Source organism: Manis javanica, chromosome X, assembly GCF_040802235.1.
Source record: "Manis javanica isolate MJ-LG chromosome X, MJ_LKY, whole genome shotgun sequence".
Taxonomy (NCBI): Eukaryota; Metazoa; Chordata; class Mammalia; order Pholidota; family Manidae; genus Manis; species Manis javanica.
This window is the reverse complement of record NC_133174.1, coordinates 34,012,008-34,032,625: the sequence shown is the minus strand read 5'-3', so window position 1 is coordinate 34,032,625 and position 20,618 is coordinate 34,012,008. Positions and strand designations below refer to the sequence as shown.

The following is a 20,618-nucleotide window of genomic DNA, read 5'->3' as shown; positions in this document are numbered from 1 at the left end:
GCGGCCGCGCGCGAGGAGCTGCCAAGGGGTCTGCGGCAGCCTGCAGCTGGACTCGCCCTCGGGGACTTTCGGTGCTTTGTGCGATCGTGCTCCACGCGGAAAGTCCACGCCCCCGGCAGCAAACAGGTAACCCGGGCAGAGCCTCGCGCAGACCCCTCTGGGTTTGGAACGAGTGCTCGGGATGAGCCAGGAGCCTCAGCGAGAGAGCCGGCTTCTCCGTTGAAGTTCGTGGAGCCGTTTCCGGGGCCCAGAAGAGTTTTCATTACCCACGAGTCCCGGTGGGCAAAGGGCCGTGCCTCCTGCTGGGCTCTGGTGGGGGGGGCCCCCCGCCCCCGCCAGAACCCCCCTCGCCCCCGCCCTTTCTGGCCGCTGAAGCGCACAGACACTCCTGCTCTTGATTGGGGGTGCCGGGCCGGGAGGGGGCGCTCAGGAGCCTGGGCTGGGGCTGGCCCGCTAGCTGGGAGCAGGCTGCAGGGCGGCGGCTCTACCTGCACCGGTCCGGGAGGATCTGGGTTGGGCGGCCGGATCTTTTGGGGTGCGCAGAGTCCCCGTTTGGAGGTCAGGCTGTGCACCCGAGGAGGATTCCACTCCCCTGTGGTGCTGCCCCTTTAGAGGGCGGCTGGCTTCGGTTAGGGAGCGGCGGGAATAGCTCCTGTTTTCAGCGAGGGAATTGTCTCTGCCCGCAGGGGGCCCTGGGCGTCTGTCGTGCGCTCCCCTCCCATGCCTGGGGAGAGGGGTGAGGAGGGGAGATGAGGAGGCAAATGCAAAGGATTTAGGTGAGAAAGTCACTGTGATGAATATGACGATTGTCAGTCCCCACAGCCGAACTGTCCGGATTGCCCGGGTTCAGGTTGTGGGAGGGAGGCCATGAGCCTGGCCCTTTGTGGACGGGTCTGCTTCTCAGTTTGTGGTCTAGTGCAGTGTCCAATTTAAATAGCTACTGAGACTTGGGGCTATGTAAGTGGCACGAGGGTTGGCCAAATACAGAAGGTACAGGAGATAGTGCGTGGAACCCGTGTGCCCTGGCAGGAGGGCTGCGTGTGTGCCAGAGATCTTGCAGCCACAAGCAGGGAAGGCATTTTGTGTGTGTGTGTGGTGAAAGAAGCATAACATAAGTCACTATTTTAACCATCTTAATGTGGACAACTGAGTAACATTTAGTATAGTCGCAACTGTATCTGGTTCCACAACATTCTCATCACCCAAAGGAAACTAGTACCCATTAGCAGTCACTCCCTATCCCCCTCTGCCAGCCCATGGCAACCACTAATCTTTCTTTTTTTTAAACTTTTTATTAATTTGTTTTTGATTTTTAAAAATTGAAGTATAGTTGATATATATTATATAACTTTTTTCTTTTTATTGAAATAGTTTATATACCATATTATTTTGATTTCAGATCAACAACTTAGTGATTCATCAATTTTATTTAAGTGTTCACCGTGATGAGTGTAGTTACCATCTGTCACCAGACCATCACTAATCTAGTTTCCATCCCTATGGATGTGCCTGTTCTGGACATTTCACGTAGATGGAATCCTACTACATGTGGTCTTTTGTGTCTGGCTTCTCACACTCAGCGTATTTCCAAAGCTCATCTCCATTTCTGCATGAACTTTCATCCCATTTTATGGCCAAATAATATTCCATTGTGTGGATAGACTGCAATTTGTTTATCCACTCACCCATCCATGTACACTTGGGCTATTTTCACCTTTTGGTGATTGTGAGTAGAGACATGTAAACATTTCCATCTTGCCTTCATCTGGGGACTCCTCTTGGTCCAGTGCTCTCTGTTAATGCTGGGCTGTGAGCAGGTCTTCTGGCACCCGTGTACACCCCTGCCATTCCAGCCCAGGGAGCCTTTGTGCGGAGGTGGGGGGTGGGGGAGGGGCTCAGACTCACCCCTGCGCTACCTTGGACAAGAGGGTCCACCTGGAGTTACTTGATTTCCTCTCAGGGGTTGGGGCTTTGCAACTCAGATACCAGAAGTAGCAACTTTTTCTTTCTTTCCTGCTACTTCATCCCTAAGGCAGAGAACAAGTCTTGTCTGGCTACTGCCATGATGAGAGGGTGGATCAGCCAGGGACACTCAGAAACGCTGGATCCAAGGTGGAGGTCCTAGGGGACAAAGATGACAGTTAAAAAATATGTTCCTGCATATTTTCATCTTCACTTACTATCTTGGATGACAGCTTGTGCAAATGATTGGAGAGTGGGACAACATGGACATACAGGCCGTGGCCAGGAAAATGGGGAGGGGAGAGCGCCGGGGACCATGTCCTCTCAGCGGGGCCAGTCTGCCCAGGCCTTGATAGGAAGCAAGAAGAGAGAGGACTGTGATATGTGGGCTGGGGGGAGGGAAGCGCCTTTGGAGGCCCCACCTGGACAAGCAGACCCAGGTAGTCCTTCTTTGCCAAGGGAGATGGGGAAACTGTGATCCCCGATTCTAGAAAAGGTAGCCAATTTCCCCTTTAATTCTCTAAATCTCAGATCTCTCCTCAAATCCACGTGCAGAGAATCCTCCCCAGGCTGTGGGTCAGGGGACAAACCATATGGAGGTAGGATTTTAACGGCATGGGGTCCTTTGACTTGTTAAGTCCTCTAGTGACAGAAAAACCCGCCTTTGTCCTCTCTGTACCACCTTGCCTTTTGCTAGACTCCAAGGGGGTTGTTGCAGTGAGTGCGGCAGCTATGTCCGCTCTCACCGCGGTGGGGTGCAGCGTTCGCTAACCCTAGGAGGCCCGGAGGAGTTCTCACTCTGCCCGGTTGCACTTTATCTTTTTTAAAGGGGACCAACATTTGTTTGCCAGCTTTGTGTTGTGCCAAGTTGGAGCAATAAGAAAAAGAACAACAATCCACTACTATCACCTTCATATAAGGCTGGACATTTGAATTCCAGAAGATACAAAGATCCTGTGATCTCAGGACAGTCTTTTGTTTTTCTATTAAGGTATCATTGATATACAATTTATGAAGGTTTCACATGAGCAACAGTGTGGTTACTACATTCACCCATATTATCAAGCTCCCACCCCGACCCCATTGCAGCTGCTGAGGACAATCTTTCAAATGGTGCAAGTTCAGTTTTAGGAAAATCTTACAGTGTTGTCCCATTTTCTCTCATTCTGCCTCATTTTGACCAGCCTGGAGTTTAGAAACCCCCTCCCTGCGCCCCTCCCTCACGGCTCCTTCCTCAATTCTTCCCAGTTTCCGTTTTTTTTATTGTGTTGAGAATGCTTGAGATCCACTCTCAGCAACTTTCAAGGCTACAATACCGTGTTATTGACTATAGTCAACATGCTGTCCATTAGGTCCTCAAACCTTATTCTTCTGATAACTGAAAATTTGCACCCTTTGACCTACATCAGCCCATCCCCCCGAGACACCCCCGTTTTCTTCATCAAGCATTCTTGGGGTCTTTGGCTCATGAAAAATCATGCTGCTCATATCAGAACCCTTTGTAGCTTTTAGAAGTCTCTGCATTCTTGATAAGCAACTTTTGTTTTCCCCCTACAGGAACCAATTTAGGGGAAAAATGATGCTTGTGGGCTGCATTTATTTTCATTCCAAATGAAAATTATTTTGAGTCCCATGGGGGCAAAAATGTATTTTCTTTCAGGGTGGAATGCTTTGGCAATCTAGATTTATGCTAATGAAAAAGGGTGCTGTTTTCCAGTTACTAAAATGGTAATGTCTGGCATCTTTGACAACTAGTCACATAGTGGCAGTTTTCTGAATTTTTACCCTGAAATGAGTTCACAGGCTGAAGGTACAGATAAATAGAAGGCACAAAACCGTTTACCAGCAGTAGGCTTCATTTCTCCTCCTCTAATCAGTTAGACTTGTTTTGATCCAACACAGGAAACCAACTTACTAAGAATTCTACTTTAGTGTTGCTTATGTGAAACCTTCATAAGATTGTATATCAATGATACCTTAAAAAAAAAAGAATTCTGCTTGTCGTTACCTTGCAAACTGTAATTGTAGCAGGCAACTCGGATGGCTTCTCCAGTGTACGTGTAAAGGTCAATGCTCAAAACAGCTGCTGTTCAAGGGAACCTGGGCTTCCCACGAGGTCCTTAAGGGAGCCCAGAGCAAAGCTACTTCATCCCCCAAGCACCAACAAGAATCACTTGGTGAATAGTGAAGCAGACGTTCCAGAAGATTCTTACTGCTAATTTCAGCAACAAAGCCAAATTTTAACACACAGACACAACCCCCAAAGTTGTGATACCCCCACACTTTCTTTGCTCTTCTTCAAAAAGGAGAGGTGCCTCAGCAATTCCAGCACACACTACTTTTGTTGCTCTGAAGCAAATCACACTTTACCAGAACATCTTGGATAAACATAAGTTAAATTGTGTTTCTTTCTGAAATGGTTGCTCTCCCAACCATGCTTTTTGCTAAACTCTGGGCTTTGTTTTTGCTTTTTTTTGGGATCAGGTTTATAAACACCAGAGGCAAAATGCACCAACTTGAACAGATGGCTTAAAGTGCTGTTTCATTTTTCATTATTTGTTTGGGGAGTACTGCGTGTCCGTGGGCCACGGGGATTTCAGACAAAGCTAGAGGGATTGTCTTGGGTAGAATTAAAGCCCCCTACTTTCTATGTTCCGTATTTTCGTTTTCTAAAAGGAAAATTCAGCACACACAGAAACAGTCCTCTCCTTGCTCATAAGACTCCAAGTGCAGGTGAGAAAAAGCAGATGACTAGAAATCCTGTTTCAATAAATAATGTGGGAAATGTCATATGCCAGGTCTGTGAAGGAGAACATCATTCGTAACCCAGCACCGCACGACCACTTCTGGAGAAATACTGTCAGTTCCTTTGCACTTTCACACCTTTGCCTAGAAAATACTGCTATGGTTTTTTTTGCTCACACAATACATTATTGATGTTTCTGAATTTGCTGGTTATTTTTCTTTTTCCTTGGACTTTTAAGTAAGATACTCCTGGTCCTTCTCTGGAGAAACACGATTTCCAGTTTTCCCTGCGAAAGCCCCAGCCTAGCACGGCTGCGGCGTCTGGACCCGGCCGTCCATCCGCGACTCTGGGCACCGTCACAAGCTATGCTGGGAGGATCACGCTGTTCACCACCGTGGTGGCGTCCGAAGCCGGGGAAGAGAATGGGAGCAAGGACAGGTGAAATGGTACTTTATTGGACGACCTGATTTCTTTTACTGAGAATAACGCTTGAAGCAAAGATGCCAGTTCTGGGTTATAGGTACATGGGTGTTTTTCTTTGTATATTTCTCTTACAGTTTTAAAGTTTAGCAAATCCCCCACCCCTGCTCTTTTTTCTTTTCTTTTTAATTAAGGTATCATTTATATACAATCTTATGAAGGTTTCACATGAGCAACATTGATTACAACATTCACTGTATTATCAAGTCCCCCTCCACCCCATTGCAGTCACTGTCCATCAGCTTAGTAAGATGCAATAGAGTCACTACTTGTCTTCCCCGTGCTGTACTGCCTTCCCATGACCTACCTATATTATGTGTGCTAATCATAATGCCCCTTACTCCACTTCTCCCTACCTCTCCGCCCACTCTCCCTAACCCCTTCCCTTTGGTAACCGCTAGTCCCTTCTTGGAGTCTGTGAGTCTGCTGCTGTTTTGTTCCTTCAGTTTTGCTTTGTTGTTATGCTGCACAAATGAGGGGAATCATTTGGTACTTGTCTTTCTCCGCCTAGCTTATTTCACTGAGCTCCAGTGAAATACCCTCTAGCTCCATCCATGTTGTTGCAAATGGTAGGATTTCTTTCTTTCTTATGGCTGAATAGTATTCCATTGTGTATATGTGCCACATTTTCTTTATCCATTCATCTACTGATGGACCCTTAGGTTGCTTCCATTTCTTGGCTATTGTAAACAGTGCTGCGATAAACATAGGGGTGCATATGTCTTTTTGCATCTGGGATCCTGAATTGGGTTTTTGAGAAAGTTCCCCAGATGTTCCTCATGCAGCCAGTCCAGTGCCAGCCCTTGCACCAGCTTTGAAGCATCGCTGGCTGCCTTGCGAAAGTCATTACTATTCACCCTGTGCAATGCCAAAAACCCTGTTAACTCACAAACTTAAAAACCTGGCTGTGTATCTGTCCATGTGGAGCTTCAGTCCTTTTAATCTAGCATCAATCATTACTGTAAAAATAACAAAAAGGAAGTCTCTGTAAGTGAAAACTGGGTCAAAACTCATTTGACAACCCTTAGACTAGGATCCTTGTGTAGTTTTAAAGCTAAAGTTTTAAAGTTTCATAGCTTACCACACAATCTGTAAATGACATTTCATTATAAATGGAGTTTCCTTCTCAGACAACCTGAAGCTTTAATTCCGCCCGCCTTAGGGCAGTTCAACTTGGCAATAGTATCTTTTCCACAGTGGGATTGGACATTATAGAACTGTACATAAGATTTCCTTCTGATTGTCCTCATTTTTAGCTGTTTCTTCTCTCATGTCCACTCAAAAGGATTGTGTATGTTTTCAAGGTAATGAGTTAAGCCCACCATGTGAGTACTTATGTTTACATGCCCACAGTCATTCCTGAGGTGACCCAGATGCACACCTGAAGTTCCCAAATTTAGTTCTTGCTTATTTAATATTATTTTTTTGCCATTACCCCCATCCTCCATCAAATGGTGAGCAGCGAAGCAAGGAAGTGAAGTTAAATACTCCTCTTTGCTACCTGACAGCAGCTTGGTACCAGGTAGCTAAAACCAATCATTAAAAACCAGGAAAATTTTATGACCATCTGTGGCTTTCTATCAAGGCTATTTTGTGGCGTGCTTCCATCATGACATCTACGCCGAGGCTGTGCTTTTCTTCATTTAAAATTTAAGATCGATCCTGTAACAGGGGAGAATTCCAGGTTGTAAAGGGACCTCTAGCCTGATTTCCGAATGGTGTACCAGTGAGGGTGCCCACTTGAGACTGGGCAGGTTCTTGATCCAACTCAGCCAAAATCATCAGGTGTTTCTGGGACACTTGTCATGTTCCAGCATCAAACCTACATATTCCTGGGACACCTATGTCCAACAGTGTCATACAGACATTTCAGTGAAGAACCAAAATCGAGAAGATTCCTGTCTTGTCAATGTAAACTCCTATCCTATGACTTGCTTACAGCTTCACTGATGTGGAAAGGCTTGTTCTGAGAGCAGAGCTGGCAACCTAGTGACCTGCTGGTACCCGTGGAAAGTGACCCAGCTCTTTTGTCTGGTTTCAGGCCTTTCTTAAGGGCCACTGCAGCCCTTGCCGGTTCCTTAGCTTTGTAATATTAGAAAAAGGAAAGTCTATGGAGCATTAGAACAGCAGAGAGTTCAAGCGTTTTCAATGAATATTAATTCTAACAAAGAAAAGTGGCCAAAGTTGGACAAAATAATATTCCTTAAATGCATGTGTTCAAAATCTGAATACGATATTAAAGAATAAAAGTATGAGCAAGCAACTAAAAGCTAACAATACAAACAGACCATTTTGAGTTGTTATCAGCCTATCCAGGTAGCAAGGCTCAACGTAAGATCTTGTTTATGGGCAATCTGAGACTTATCACTTGGTTCTAAGCTGGGAGATTTTATTGGTTGCCTTTCTTTAACCATTAAAGTTGCATCGACTGTCTGTAAAGAAAGCTGGCTTTTCTTAAAAAAGGCCTTGCATATATCTGAAAATCCTCAGCAAGGACATGCCTGACACTAGCATTTCTCCAGGCCAAATCCAAATGATTTAATATGCAATTAATGACTGTGCACTTAGTGACTAGAGACCAGAGCTTTCCAGAGACCAAGTTGGGACCCAATCTCCTAAATTCAAATCAAGAGAGCAACTGGGACAGAGTGCAGTTTAAGGCATCATCCAGAGAACTGGAGTCTGAGTGAGCAGTGCACACATGGACCTTGTGCTTCATTTGGACCATGGCCCTCTCCCCCTTTCTTTATAGTCCTCCATTTCTTCAGTGCCCATAACAGGTTCACAGTATGAAGTATTATTCCTGAATGACTTACAGCAACATCAACTCCTGAGGACGTTAACAAAGACCAAGGTGAAATGCAAATGAGAAAAATTCCCACTCTAGTGCTAACAATTTGCAGTTTAAATCCAGACCATTTCAGAAAACTTTATAATAAAGGAGGTGCATCTTTGATCAAAATTACCATGGTAGGGTATGATGTGAATGAACAAGCTTTTTATTTTTGAATCAGGGGAAACATTCAGAGTTGAGATCAAACTTAAGAACCATCTTCAAAGTCAGACTGCTTTATTAGTTAGAGGCATTGCTGTTTGAGCAAGAACACAGAGCTCACAGGTCTGCCTCTTCTGTTTGGGGTTGTACTGAAGTCACCACTGGAGCCCATGACATCCACACGTTAAAGCTGCTGAGGAAACTGCACTGATAGGTGCTGGATCAGGGTACATTCTGCTGCCACTTGAAACTATGAGTTGCCATTTTCTTCTCCAGATGGACCTGTGTTGTTTGAGAACATTAGCAATTTTCCTTCTCCCTCCAAGTAGAGGCTATAAGAAACCTCATCTGAGTTACCAGAAATGTGTGAGTATAATTTGTCAGCATACGGATTTTCAAATTGGAGCTAGGAAAAGTAAAAGGCATATTTTGGTTTTCTAAGTTACAGGTCCACCCCCCACCCCACTCCATCAAATTTGTAACAGAAGCTGTTCCTCAGTGGAAGCTCACACTAAACACATGGCAGAGAACCACACCAATGGATGTATACTATAATTTAAAGTGTGGAATGATATATTATTCCAGGCAGCTGTATTTCCTCTTTTAATCTAGACACAAAATGTAACACTACACTTTGGATTTAAGATACATCTACAAACAAATTCAGAACACACAAAAAACCTTATTTTTTCCCCCATATTCACCAGCCAACTTTAGAAGGCCAAGTTTTAACAACTGCTTTTAAGTCAACCTAACGCCAAACTTCAATATTTACTAGGAGATTCAAGTATGACATTATTGTCTTTGGTTCTAGCCTTGTATTTTCAGTTCATTCTTGACATTAAAAAAAACAGCATTTCAATGTATACATTCTAGAGTCAAATCTGCTTCCCTATGATAAAAATTATTACACATTTCAGCCTCACACTAACTTTGTAATGACTATTGCCCATCACAAATGTGAAGTGCAAATTGATAAGTTATTTCTGCTCAAAGCACCTGAAAATATGTGTTGCTTTTGGTTACTTTACACTGTGCTTTTCTGGAGACAAAAACAGAATGAGAGGGATATCCTGTAGCCGTAGGAATTTTATCATGAGTGGTAAGTTCTTTCAACACTGCATGCTTCTCCAGAATGCACTCCTTCCAAAACAGTATGTTGAATTCTTTTCCCTGTAAGAATGGAGTATCTGCTAACCTCAGTGTAAGAAGCAAATTTCTCAAGTGTTGAGTGCTGTGTTAAGTGCTGAACAGTAGCTCAGCATCCAGTTTATCTAGCACTTAACGTTCCTGGAGACAACTACTAGACCAAGCCTCGGTGGCTATTATAAAGGCAAATCTGTTCATACTGACTGCAAATCTGAATTTTTGGTTTTTGTTTTTTAATTAAAAATCTCAAGCTTGGGGCAATAGGGAGGCTAACTACATCCTAAGAGCTTGGGATTTATTTAAAACTGACTTAGTAGTGTTAGCTTTTACATCTCTTGAAGTTACATTCATGGTTTTACTCTAAGTCGGACTTTCTAAGGAAGATACATTTTACACAACCTCTTGGGAGTCTACAAAAGGTTTGTTTTGCCTAGAAAGGATTTATACTAAATGCATTATACATTCTGAAAGTAGATGGCTCAAAGAACTAAGGCCTAGTACTGCTGAGTAATATTTTCAGTAAGGGAAGGTACTCACCAAATTTAATCAGTCACCATGTACATCGGGTTTTAAACAGACTGAAAAAACTGTTAACTTATTCACCCAACAAACAGCACACTCTATATTACATCAAAAACGGCCAGGGCCACATCCTAAACCCACCGAGACCTAAGGAAATGGATCACGAAGGGCTTTTCCGCAGCACACACCGAGCCCTAAGGGCTGACCTATTTTTTCCGTGGCTCCCTGCAAATGGTGCCTCTGGCCGACAGCCGCCGCCGTGCAGGCAGGATTTAGCAGGTCCGAAGCGTTAGAGATTTGAACCTCCCTGCTACAAATGCTTCACTCTGCTCCCACCTAAAACACCACATTTCAGACCCCAAATTATCTACTGAATTCCAAAGGTAAACCGGGTGTTTTAAAGGTGGGGAAGAATTAACGTGACAATAGCAGGTCAGCAACGCTGTACGAATACATTTCTAATCCTCCTGCAAGTGAATCACTCCAAAGGACTCAATGGAAGAATTCTTTCCAGTGTCCAACGTACCCGTTTTGAGTATTTTTACATCTGTAAAACTGAATTACGATCTTGCAAGGTGGCCCCATTAGGCGCCCTTGGGGAGGGAGTAGGGTAGTGGGAAAGGCGGGTAAGCCAATTGCGGCGCTCCTTCGCTAACAGTGCTTTACTGGGCAAAAACTGAGGCCAGGGCACTTGGAGAACACTGGTGCAGCCTGAGTCCGCTTGGTATCTTACTGTGTACGTGCGAACAAAGCTGGTACCGTGACACACAACTCTCAAGAGGACTGCTTTCATAGGTCATCAAGCCGTTAATATTTGATGACTCCTCAAAGGTTCAGTTCCACCAAGTTCTCTTCATAAAATTGTAAGTTGGTCACTTTATTACTAATTACACCTAAAGATGGGGTTTCTGTATTTCACTAGATTAAATGAAAAAACAAGCAGTGTGAGGAAAACCCACCACAAAACTGTTTCCAGATATAAAAAAGAAGGTATTTGCCATGACCCGGAGACTCCACCAAGTGGGATTCCCTACATTTTAATATCCCTCCAAGTCAGCCATTTTTCTTCCTGGTCCACCTTGGGTCTCTTGACAAAATGCACTATCCTAATGCTGAGGGAGCACATGTTGATGAACCTCTAGTTTTCAGATGACAGCGAAAAGGATTCCTATTTTGGAGTTTTAAAACATTTAGATACTTAAAAAAAGGTCTACTGATTTTTATATGGGGCTGAAATTTGTCTTAGGAGTCAAAATTTTTTAGTGTGGTTTAGGAGCATTTCCCTTCAGACTTTCCATCTCCTGAGAAAATGAGTTATTAAAATCTCTGTAGCCCCAACTTTAAACTTCAAGGTACACAAAATTGTCAACTTTTTGCCTACCTGTAAGTTAACTGATTACAATGAAGTGGCTCAAAATAATCTAAGTTTGCAGTTAAAATTCAAAGTTTAATCCAATTGGTGTTTTCCAAACTTGCACACACTAGTTTAATGTTAGTCTTTTGATCCTACTTTTAAATATGTAAAACCTGGTGAAATCAGTATCTTTAGCAGTAGTCCCTGTGGTTAACCCAGCTTTAGGGAAGCACCAGCAGGTTTCTAGGAAGTTTCATTTCTTTGGTACAGAGCAACAAATAATTACCTTTCAGATACTAAGATGCACAGCAGATAGAATTTGCTAGAAAATTACCTGAATTTTATAGCTTTCCCTTACAACATAAAACCTGCTTTACTTCTGATTAAATGAACTTCGAAACACCAGTGTTTGCAGAATCTTGGTTTTACAAGTGAACTGGTTCAGCCAGAATTTAGATTGCAGCTTCATCTTTGAACTGCTCACATGTGGATATATTTTGGATATACAAAATGAGGACCCAATTCCCCTATTTGTAAGCATCTCCCTTTTTAAGTTCCCTTCACATCTATTACATCTATAATTTACCTTCCATTTAGAAATCGTTTAAATGAATGAAAGGGAAAACCGAAATTTAATTTATAAAGTTTTATTTTTGTATATGTGCTAAATCTCAGGAACTGTGGACAATCCAGTCTGTTGGCTTGTAAAAGGCTGAGAAGTGTGTGATCTGGGTGGTGAAGTATTCTTTTGGGAATCTGGATTTCAAAATTAAAAAAATTTCACTCATTTGCAAGTTTAAAACATGGTACACCTTTCCCCCTTCTATCTTATGCCTATAAATTTGGAGGAAAAGTGCTACATTTCTGCAAACGTGAAGTAATTGTTAAAAATACAATCGGCACCAAGTTCTTAATACATTTAAGCACTTCTGTAGTGATTTATCACAACCCCAAACCTTACTTTCAAACACTGAACACGCATGTTGGTGCAGGACCAATTTTGGTTGAGCCCTACTATGAAACCAGTACTGAATGTTTTTTCTTGGTTAAACAAAAGCTGGGGGGCAGGGAGTGCTGTTTTACTCTAGGCAATTATGTACTACCTTCAAACTGGAGGCCAGAATTGGGCACTTATAACGAACAGGCAATGTTCCTAATCCAGTTATAATTCTAAATAAGGCAGGGTGTAGCCACCAAATTAACCACAAAATGCAGCGAAGTTAAGAGCTCACGGGGGAACATAAGCTGGAAAAAAACAGAAAAAACTGAAAGGAACTATTTTGTAGTAGTCATCTGAATATTCACAGCTGTTGCTTTCATATAACAAAAGTAATTCAAATAAAAAAGGCTCCTCCCTTTAACTACTACAGGATTAAATTTATCATTCACTAATAAAAGTTAATCATGAAAAAAATAGAAAACATTTTAATAATTCTAAATTTGAATACATACCAGCTAAAAGACAAGGTTGGGAAATTACCACTGAAAAGTCAACAAAGAACAAAAACCCCAAAACATGATTATGTTCTTATTTCTGCCTCTACAATGCTGAACATGAAAATTTGGTTGGTGGAGGGCTTAGAAACAGCAGCAATGTGGTTTTTACCAAGTTGTGCACGGAAATACTTAGCTCCAACAGGGCAAGGCCCTTTTTCACACAGATTTGTTAACGAAAATATCTTCAGTCTTTATGTTAACAGATTCCACTATCTTCTATAAAGTACTCACGCCATTTAGAATTCTGGGCTACTTCTTTGAAAGGAAGACTATTGATTCCACCAACAAACATTTAAAGTAGGAAATATATATATGGCTCAAGAAATCAGTTGAGGGAGAATTAAATAATCTTTAGGCACTTTGAAGACTTTAAGTTTAAAATGTGCCGTTTATGTTCAGAAAAAGTCCTCAAGATCACCACTATGTTGCTCTTACAATAACATGCGTCTTAAAATTTCTGGTTATACATTAATGCTTGCTTAGAGTTAAGTATAGAAAATAATTTGCACAAACAAAAATAACTCTCTACGTTCACTTTCCCTCATCTGGTCACAACACAGACCACTCTCCCCCAATGGAGGGGAGAACTATTCCGAAGCCCTCACCTGGCACAAGGGGAGTTGTAAATTCAAAGCGACCGAGGTGGGATGATTTCCCCATGAGGAGAAAAGTTCACAGCCTGTTAAAATGTCAAGTTTTTCATGTCTAGGAAGTCACTACAGTTTTTAAATTAAGTACACTATCTACTTTTGTAAGGAGCAGGAAACACACAACAGAAAAAAAAAACACCTCTCAGATGGTGACATGTAATATAGCAACTTGCCCAAATAAAGTAAACGTATTTTGCTTATTGTTAAGGAAGCTTGGAATTGAGCAACTTTTAAATTAAAATTTCCAACTGGAACTGCAAATAGTGTGTATGACTTTTGCTCCAACTTAAATTCAGATGTAATATACTTAAGGCTAAAAAACAGGATCTATCTGGTGTCAAAATTTCCTAATGTGACAGGAAACTAGAAGCATAGACTGACTGTAGAGTATTGCAAATAAGATACCCCAAGCTTTATCTTAAATACCTGCCCCTTTTAATCACAAAATAATGCCAATTGTCAATTTTGTTTCTGCTTTGTTCAGTTCCAACTATAGCCTTTTTGATAAAACATTTTCCTGTTAACTGAATTGTAAAAAATACAACCAAGCTTGTGCTCATTAAATATACATGTATATAAAAAACATACAAAAAGTACAAGATTGATTATGTTAGGAAACTTTTACAGTGTCAACATCCTGTTTTAATCTTTAGTAAAGGGCCAAAGGTCCTATCTTTCTGTGCACAAAAGCTCAGTGTGACTGAACTCCTGAATTCAGTGTCATGCCTAGGCATGCTATGCACAGAATTAATTTTAATATGCAGTCCTTTAAAAAAAGAAAAAGGACAAAAAAGTAACCAAAACCAAAAACCAAAAACACACCACAGCACAAAAAGTTCTTCTTAAATCAAATTCTATTTGTGAATTCAGCAAAATAATTTCTATAAAATAAAACAGCAAAATATTTAAATAGAATAGGGTGGACTGTATCTGTTGGCAGGGGTATTTGGTTTTTAGACAGGTTCCAAAGATTACACACATTCAAGTCACCAATTCTCTTTTAAATACAGTATTGACTGAGTCCCTTATCTTTAATTAAATGTTTATTCTGAAATTATGGTACTTCAATTATATTAACTAACCAGTAGCTTCCTTTTTAATTAGACCCTGCTTCAAATGTTAAAATTTGGAAATAATGGAAAAGGAGCTAGAACAATTCTTGCTTTCAAGTAAAACTGTGACCGAGCAGAAACTCGGCCAGACATCTTGGTGCAGTGGGACTCCGAGTACTGTGGGATTCTGATGACTTCCACTTCACTGGGATCCAGCAGAAGGAAAGTTTTAGAAGATTCACCTAATAAGCTCTACCAAAGAAACAAAACAAGCACACCAAATACAGTCATCTATTATGTCCCAAGCATTCTGGCATAGCAAATTTTTGCATATTTGTTTTAAATCTTTTAAAATTCCCATCACTGATACTTAAATTGAACTGTCAAACATTAGATGTAAGCAACATATGTGTAACTGAAAACCGCCTGTTTGTCACATCTCTCCCCTTGTTTATTTTCTATTCTAGGTATAAGACGAAAAAGCTCTGAGCAACACAGCTGTCACACTAGGACAACTGCTGTCATTATGGGAATTTTTTCCTCATTGGCTACACTAACCTGGTGTGAAGCCATGCTAAATGTTACAGCGTAACTATAGTTTCAAAGTGATTAACCTAGTATCAGAATAAAAAGGCAATGAAAAAGATCTAGAAACAATGTTACATTACCAATTTTCCACATCAACCAAATAATTTAAAGGTTACCAGCCTTACATTGCTCATTATAAAACTGACTCCAGTGGTCAAGAATTAACAAGAAACTATTGGTGTGGTTGACATGGATGGGCTGTTTTGTTGCTGTTGGTTTATTTTTTGTTTTTATAAAGGAAAACAACTGCCATGAGGCAGGCAACACTGGTTGTAGTTTTTGTAGATCTGTGAGCCTCATCAAGAAAAGTTTCTTGCTTAAGAATTAACAGTCAAACATTAATATACTATATACACCTTTGCCATTTACACATTAGCATCAGGCCATTTATTACAAAACACTATACACTTTCCACTGCAGGCGGGTTATATATTGACAGCAAATTTCTGCAGATAAGACAGTGAATAAACTTTCCACTCCATGTTGATTAGGAATAGTTTTTCTAGTTTTAAATATTAGCCAGACACAGAAAATGGTTGGACTGTAAGGCCTGGGTGCACAGTCTTGATGGAACCAGTTAATTATGCGCAATTTCACTGATCCTTCGTCTGTGGTGGGGATATTTCTTCACTGCCTTCATAATTTTCTTGTGCTCGTTGGCCAGTTCTCTGAGGGTTGTTCATGTGATGTGCTGCTGGGCCTGTGTATGGCTGTCCATGCACATGGTTATTCTGGGAAGGGAGAAGAGAGCTACATGTTAACACTTTTCATATATTAAATCGACACTTTAAAATCATGGGCTGAAGTTTGTGTGGAAATGTAAACATTTCTTTTATTCTTGGGACTTATAAAGAATAAAAATATCTGGGCTAATAGTGGGTGAAAAAAATTGCTTTCAAAGAGAAAAGCTAGCCTAAATGCAAACTCCAAAGCCCCAAATAAGAGCAATGCAAGTCTGTATAAATCTTCGGCCAAAATGACTTTTAGTGCCAAAAATTATTTAGATCCAATTTTGACAAATAAGGGATCACAGGCTGTATTACTCATGGTCAAAAATATTCACAAAAAACAATTTGTGAGCTAGAACACATCTATTCTGACTCTTCCAAGCACCTTGAAACTTTTGTATGACATATCTGATTGATTTATCATATGAGATCTGCATAAGCAATAATCCTGAACAGAGAGTATTAATGAAAACATTAAAGAAAATAATGGATTAACCAGAAATGCTTAATATATGAGCTTTCTCAGGGAAAGTTAACTTTCCTCCTTGTGGAAAACCTCTGAACACTTTTTTTTCTGTATATCCCCACCACCAGCAAAGCCAAGAAAATTTGAGGCTTTACTTTCTATAATTTGTAATGTGAAAATAAGTATGTCGAATGTTATACCTATTCAATATGCCTCTATTGCCACCCTGAAATAGAAGAAAGAATACTTTAAAGAATGGTTTTGAAAGTATGGTTCCTAGACTAGTAGCAGCAGCACCTGGGAACTTTTTGGAACTGGAGGTCTTTCTGGTCCCACCCTAGAGCTACTGTATCAGAGGCTCCAGGGGGCAGCCCAGCGCTCTGCTATCTTAAGCCCACCAGGCGACTCTGATGCTTGTTCAAAGTTCGAGTGCCACTGCCTCAAAGATTTGAATTAGTCACATCTAGGTTTTAGAAAGAGAAATTTCTAAACCTAAATTTTACTTATTTAGTTATTGATCTTACAGGATACTTTATGGAAATCTGTCAAATCCTTGATTTTTTCTGACAATTTTTACTGTCAGTGAAGTCTTGGTTAGGGTATGTAACTGAGGCTTCTTCACTGATGTTATCTTTATATCATCTTTATATATATCTTTATATCTTTAGATAGATGTACTCTAACAGGAAACATCACAATCCTTTGCACTCAGTATCATTGTTTTATGTTGGCATGAACTGTCACACAGTATTAACTAACTTTAACTGCTTAGTACAAGGGGAACACCTATCTGACCAGGAAAACAGCACAGGGCTTAAGTTCAAACACACCAGGTTGTGACCCAACTCCAACCATTCCTCTTTTGATCATGTCCCCAATTCTAGCCTAGATAATCCCTCTATTACTTTATAATCACAACAAAAAAATCTAGCCATCCTTTAAATCTAATATAAGAATTGGTTCTACAGAATAAAGCACAAACTGACCCCTATTTACCTGTTGATACTGAGATCCGGGTGAATGAGGGTATAAGGGGGCATCTTCGGGTGGAGGTGACTCATGCTCATCTGGGGCATCTTGGTCATCTGGCTCCTAATTTTTCAAGTATTTAAAGATGAAGAATTATGTTAAAAAACAAGTTTTTTTCTATTTGAAATAAAGTTTTAAAACCGAACTGACCGACGACTTTCACTGCAGATAAATTAAAACTGAAAAAACCTGATTTGAGGTCTCTTAGAAATACATTTTAGGAAATCTCACAGAAATTTCTCTGAAAGAAGGCTCCCTCATCAACCTAAGACCACAGTAAACATTAAAGCAAAACTGCAACAATTAAAAAAAAATCTCATTACTACGTAAACACTGGCCTATAAAGTAAAGAATTACTTTGCTTTCTTCCATTTCTATCTGCTGCACACTGGTGGCTTTTTTTACCTCCTCTGGACAGAGTTCACAAGCTTTTGCAAGTGTCATCCTAGCACTATGTGATCTCTCCAAGAAATAACCATTTGATGTTTCATTGCTCTGCACTGGTGGGGACCAATTATTGTATGTGTACTGAGGATTGCCAGTGTATGGTCGTCTTTCAAGTTCATCTCCAAGCCACTCCACTGCCCAGGTCCATTTTCTTTTAAGATCTCCATTGCCCTTCAAAAGAAAATACAACTATGTATGTAAAAGGTTTCAGAATACTTTTCAAAGTGAACTTAAAATGACAAGTCCAGATGCTACAGTTTCTTCTTTTAAACAGAATCCTTAATTCTGATTAAGATTTCTACAAAATTATAAGGGAAAAAACCTCACCTGCAGAATCTGGTAAGCAACAGGACAATTGCTAAAGAGAGCTACCATACATTTTATACACTGGTATGCTCTTTTTTGATAATGATTCTTAGAGCGCTGAATTGTATCAAACAGCCCATCTCGGTCATCTGGGATTCCTTTAAGTGCATTATGAATTCTGAAAAGATTAGATATAAAATAAAAACTTGTAAAATCAAATAGTAGCTAACATTTATAGAATGCCTACTATGAGCCACTCAAAAAATGCCTTTGATGTTATGTAATCTAATGCGACATAGTAGGTACTGTTAATTAAACTCTTCAACAGATGAAAAATGAGTATAGAGAGGTTAAAGAGCTTCCCCAAGGCCTCAGAACTGCCTAGAAGTCTATGCTCTTACCAACTTACTACCCGTTCAAAATGATTTTGCTATTTATGTAATTTAAGTACATTACCAGAAGTGAATTCAGTACACTAAGAATAATAAAAAAATCTTTTAAAATTAAACACAATTTTATGAGTGCTGTACTTGAAAAGGATGTTTCAAGGCAGTTCCTTTTATAAAATTGCATTTTTGAAGCTAAGTTAGGACAGTGGCTATGAAACAGTGATATAATTTGGAAATATGGGATGAGCTTGAATCCTAAAAATGAGAATATATGGCAAAGCAATTCTCACTAGCAATATTACAATTTTGCTGATTTGCCAATGATGATTTCATTTCACTCCTGCTGAACTACAACTGAATAACATATAGTCAATGACTTCTTGTTCTCCCCAATAAGCAATTTAAAAAATTACTATAGGGGCGAAAATGTGCCTTGTTTCTTTTATGTTAACATCACCTGACAGTAACTAAAATGTGGTATGTACACACTATGGTTTACTATTCAACCTTAAAAAGAGATGAAATTCTGACAGGTGCTACAACACGCGTAAGTCTTAAAAACATTATGTTAATATTGTATGATTCCACTTATATGAGGTACTTAAAATAGGCAAAACCAGAGAAAGAAAAAATAGTGGATACCAGGGGCTGGGGAGAGAGGAGAATGGGAAGTTACTGTTTAATGGGTATAGAATTTCAGTCTGGGATGAAAAAGTTCTGGAGATGGATAACGGTGATGGCAACACATTGTGAATATACTTAATGCCACAAAATCATATACTTAAAAATGGTTAAAATGGAAAATTTTATGTTGTGGATTTTTATAATTTAAAACTAATAGCAAAACAAAAAACAAACATGAAACACTTAAAGCCCCCCCACTCCCACAAGTTATATATCCAAGAATACTGAAAATAAGTTTCAAACAACAAGACTTGTCTATGAATGTTCACAATAGCATTATTCCCAATAGCCAAAAGGTGGAAACAGGCCAAATGTCCATCAGTGGGTGAATGGATAAACAAGATGTGGCATATGCATACAATGTACTATTATTCAGCCATAAAAGGGATGAAAATACTGATATGTGCTCAAAAATGGAAGAACTTAAAAACATGCTAAGTGAAAGAAGCCAGAAACAAGAGGGCACATTTCCTGCGGCTAGGCAAATCCACAGAGACAGAAAGCAGACTGATGATGGCCAGGGGCTGGGGGAAATAAGGAGTGACTGCTTAAATGGGTAAAGGGTTTATTTTTTGGAGTGATGAAAATGTTCTGGAATTAGATGTTTCACAATACTGTGAATGGACTAAAAGCCACTGAATTGTGTACTTTAAAATGGTGAATTTTATGTTAAGTGAATTTTACCTTGATGAAGGAATATTACCCATAGTAATTAAAAAAAATTATGTACACCACATTTAACATAGAGTGCTCCAGATCAAAATGCAAGTTTTATCTTTGCCTGATTTGTTCAATGCCTAGCAGTGGCAGGCACAATGTAGATGCTCCATGAATACTTGAACACTGTGTAGTCAATGAACTAAAAGCTCACAATGAGAAAATTATTTTCAAGCCTGGGCCAGTGATTCCTAATAGTACTTACTAATCTCAGTGACACAAAAGTCACTTTTCCATATGCACTAATTCAGCACATGTTCCTTCACTATTATCATAAGTTCTAATGAAACAAAAGAGATTAACATGTGACTAAGTGGTTTAAAGTTAAAAATCTTCACAATATTTTAAAAAAGAAAATGGTAAAAAACATGTTAAGTAAAGTTTTAAATCCTTTGATCATATTGAGAATACTGAACAGTGCTCAAAATAAATGGCTATAGTTTTGGAACCACTAAATTGTGTCTCATGAAAATTGATTTCTGGTTTAATATTTTTATAACATTAATTTGATTGCTTGAAATCTAATTTTGGAGATAATTTCAAAATATTAATTCATGAATTCTGGAATTTACCCACTTAAGACTAATTTCTCTTTATAAAGAACTTGTTTTCAAGTTTCTGTTTTAATTATTATACTGACAGATGGAAGACAGTCTTGTTACACAGACTTTGAATTGTTTACTAAAATAAATGATTACATTATAGTCAGGTGGGGGGGGGGGGAATCATAAAACCTGGTAGAGTTGTCAACCAGTTCCATAGTTCATCATCATCTGTGTAACTCTTGGGATTAAAAATACGATAGTAAGTTTTTATGGCAAAAAACAAATAGAGGAATTCTGCAGAAGGTTGAGGGA

The 20,618-nt window shown here is 39.9% G+C and overlaps 1 protein-coding gene across 4 annotated transcripts in view; it reads right to left on the bottom strand.

Moving 5' to 3' along the window:
• Window positions 1-15,339: 15,339 nt before the first annotated feature.
• The window catches only part of USP9X (ubiquitin specific peptidase 9 X-linked), a 139,025-nt gene continuing 133,746 nt past the window's right edge, over window positions 15,340-20,618 (bottom strand). For 2 of the 4 annotated variants that reach the window (XM_037001482.2, XM_037001484.2), the window contains exons 42-45: window positions 17,993-18,149; window positions 17,576-17,836; window positions 17,186-17,281; window positions 15,340-15,726 (exon numbers count right to left, since the gene is read on the bottom strand). In XM_037001482.2, coding sequence (XP_036857377.1) covers window positions 15,589-15,726; window positions 17,186-17,281; window positions 17,576-17,836; window positions 17,993-18,149 — 652 coding nt within the window. In that variant the 3' untranslated portion in view covers window positions 15,340-15,588. The remainder of the gene's footprint in view (window positions 15,727-17,185; window positions 17,282-17,575; window positions 17,837-17,992; window positions 18,150-20,618) is intronic. The other 2 variants (XM_017652508.3, XM_017652509.3) reach the window with 1 other exon arrangement.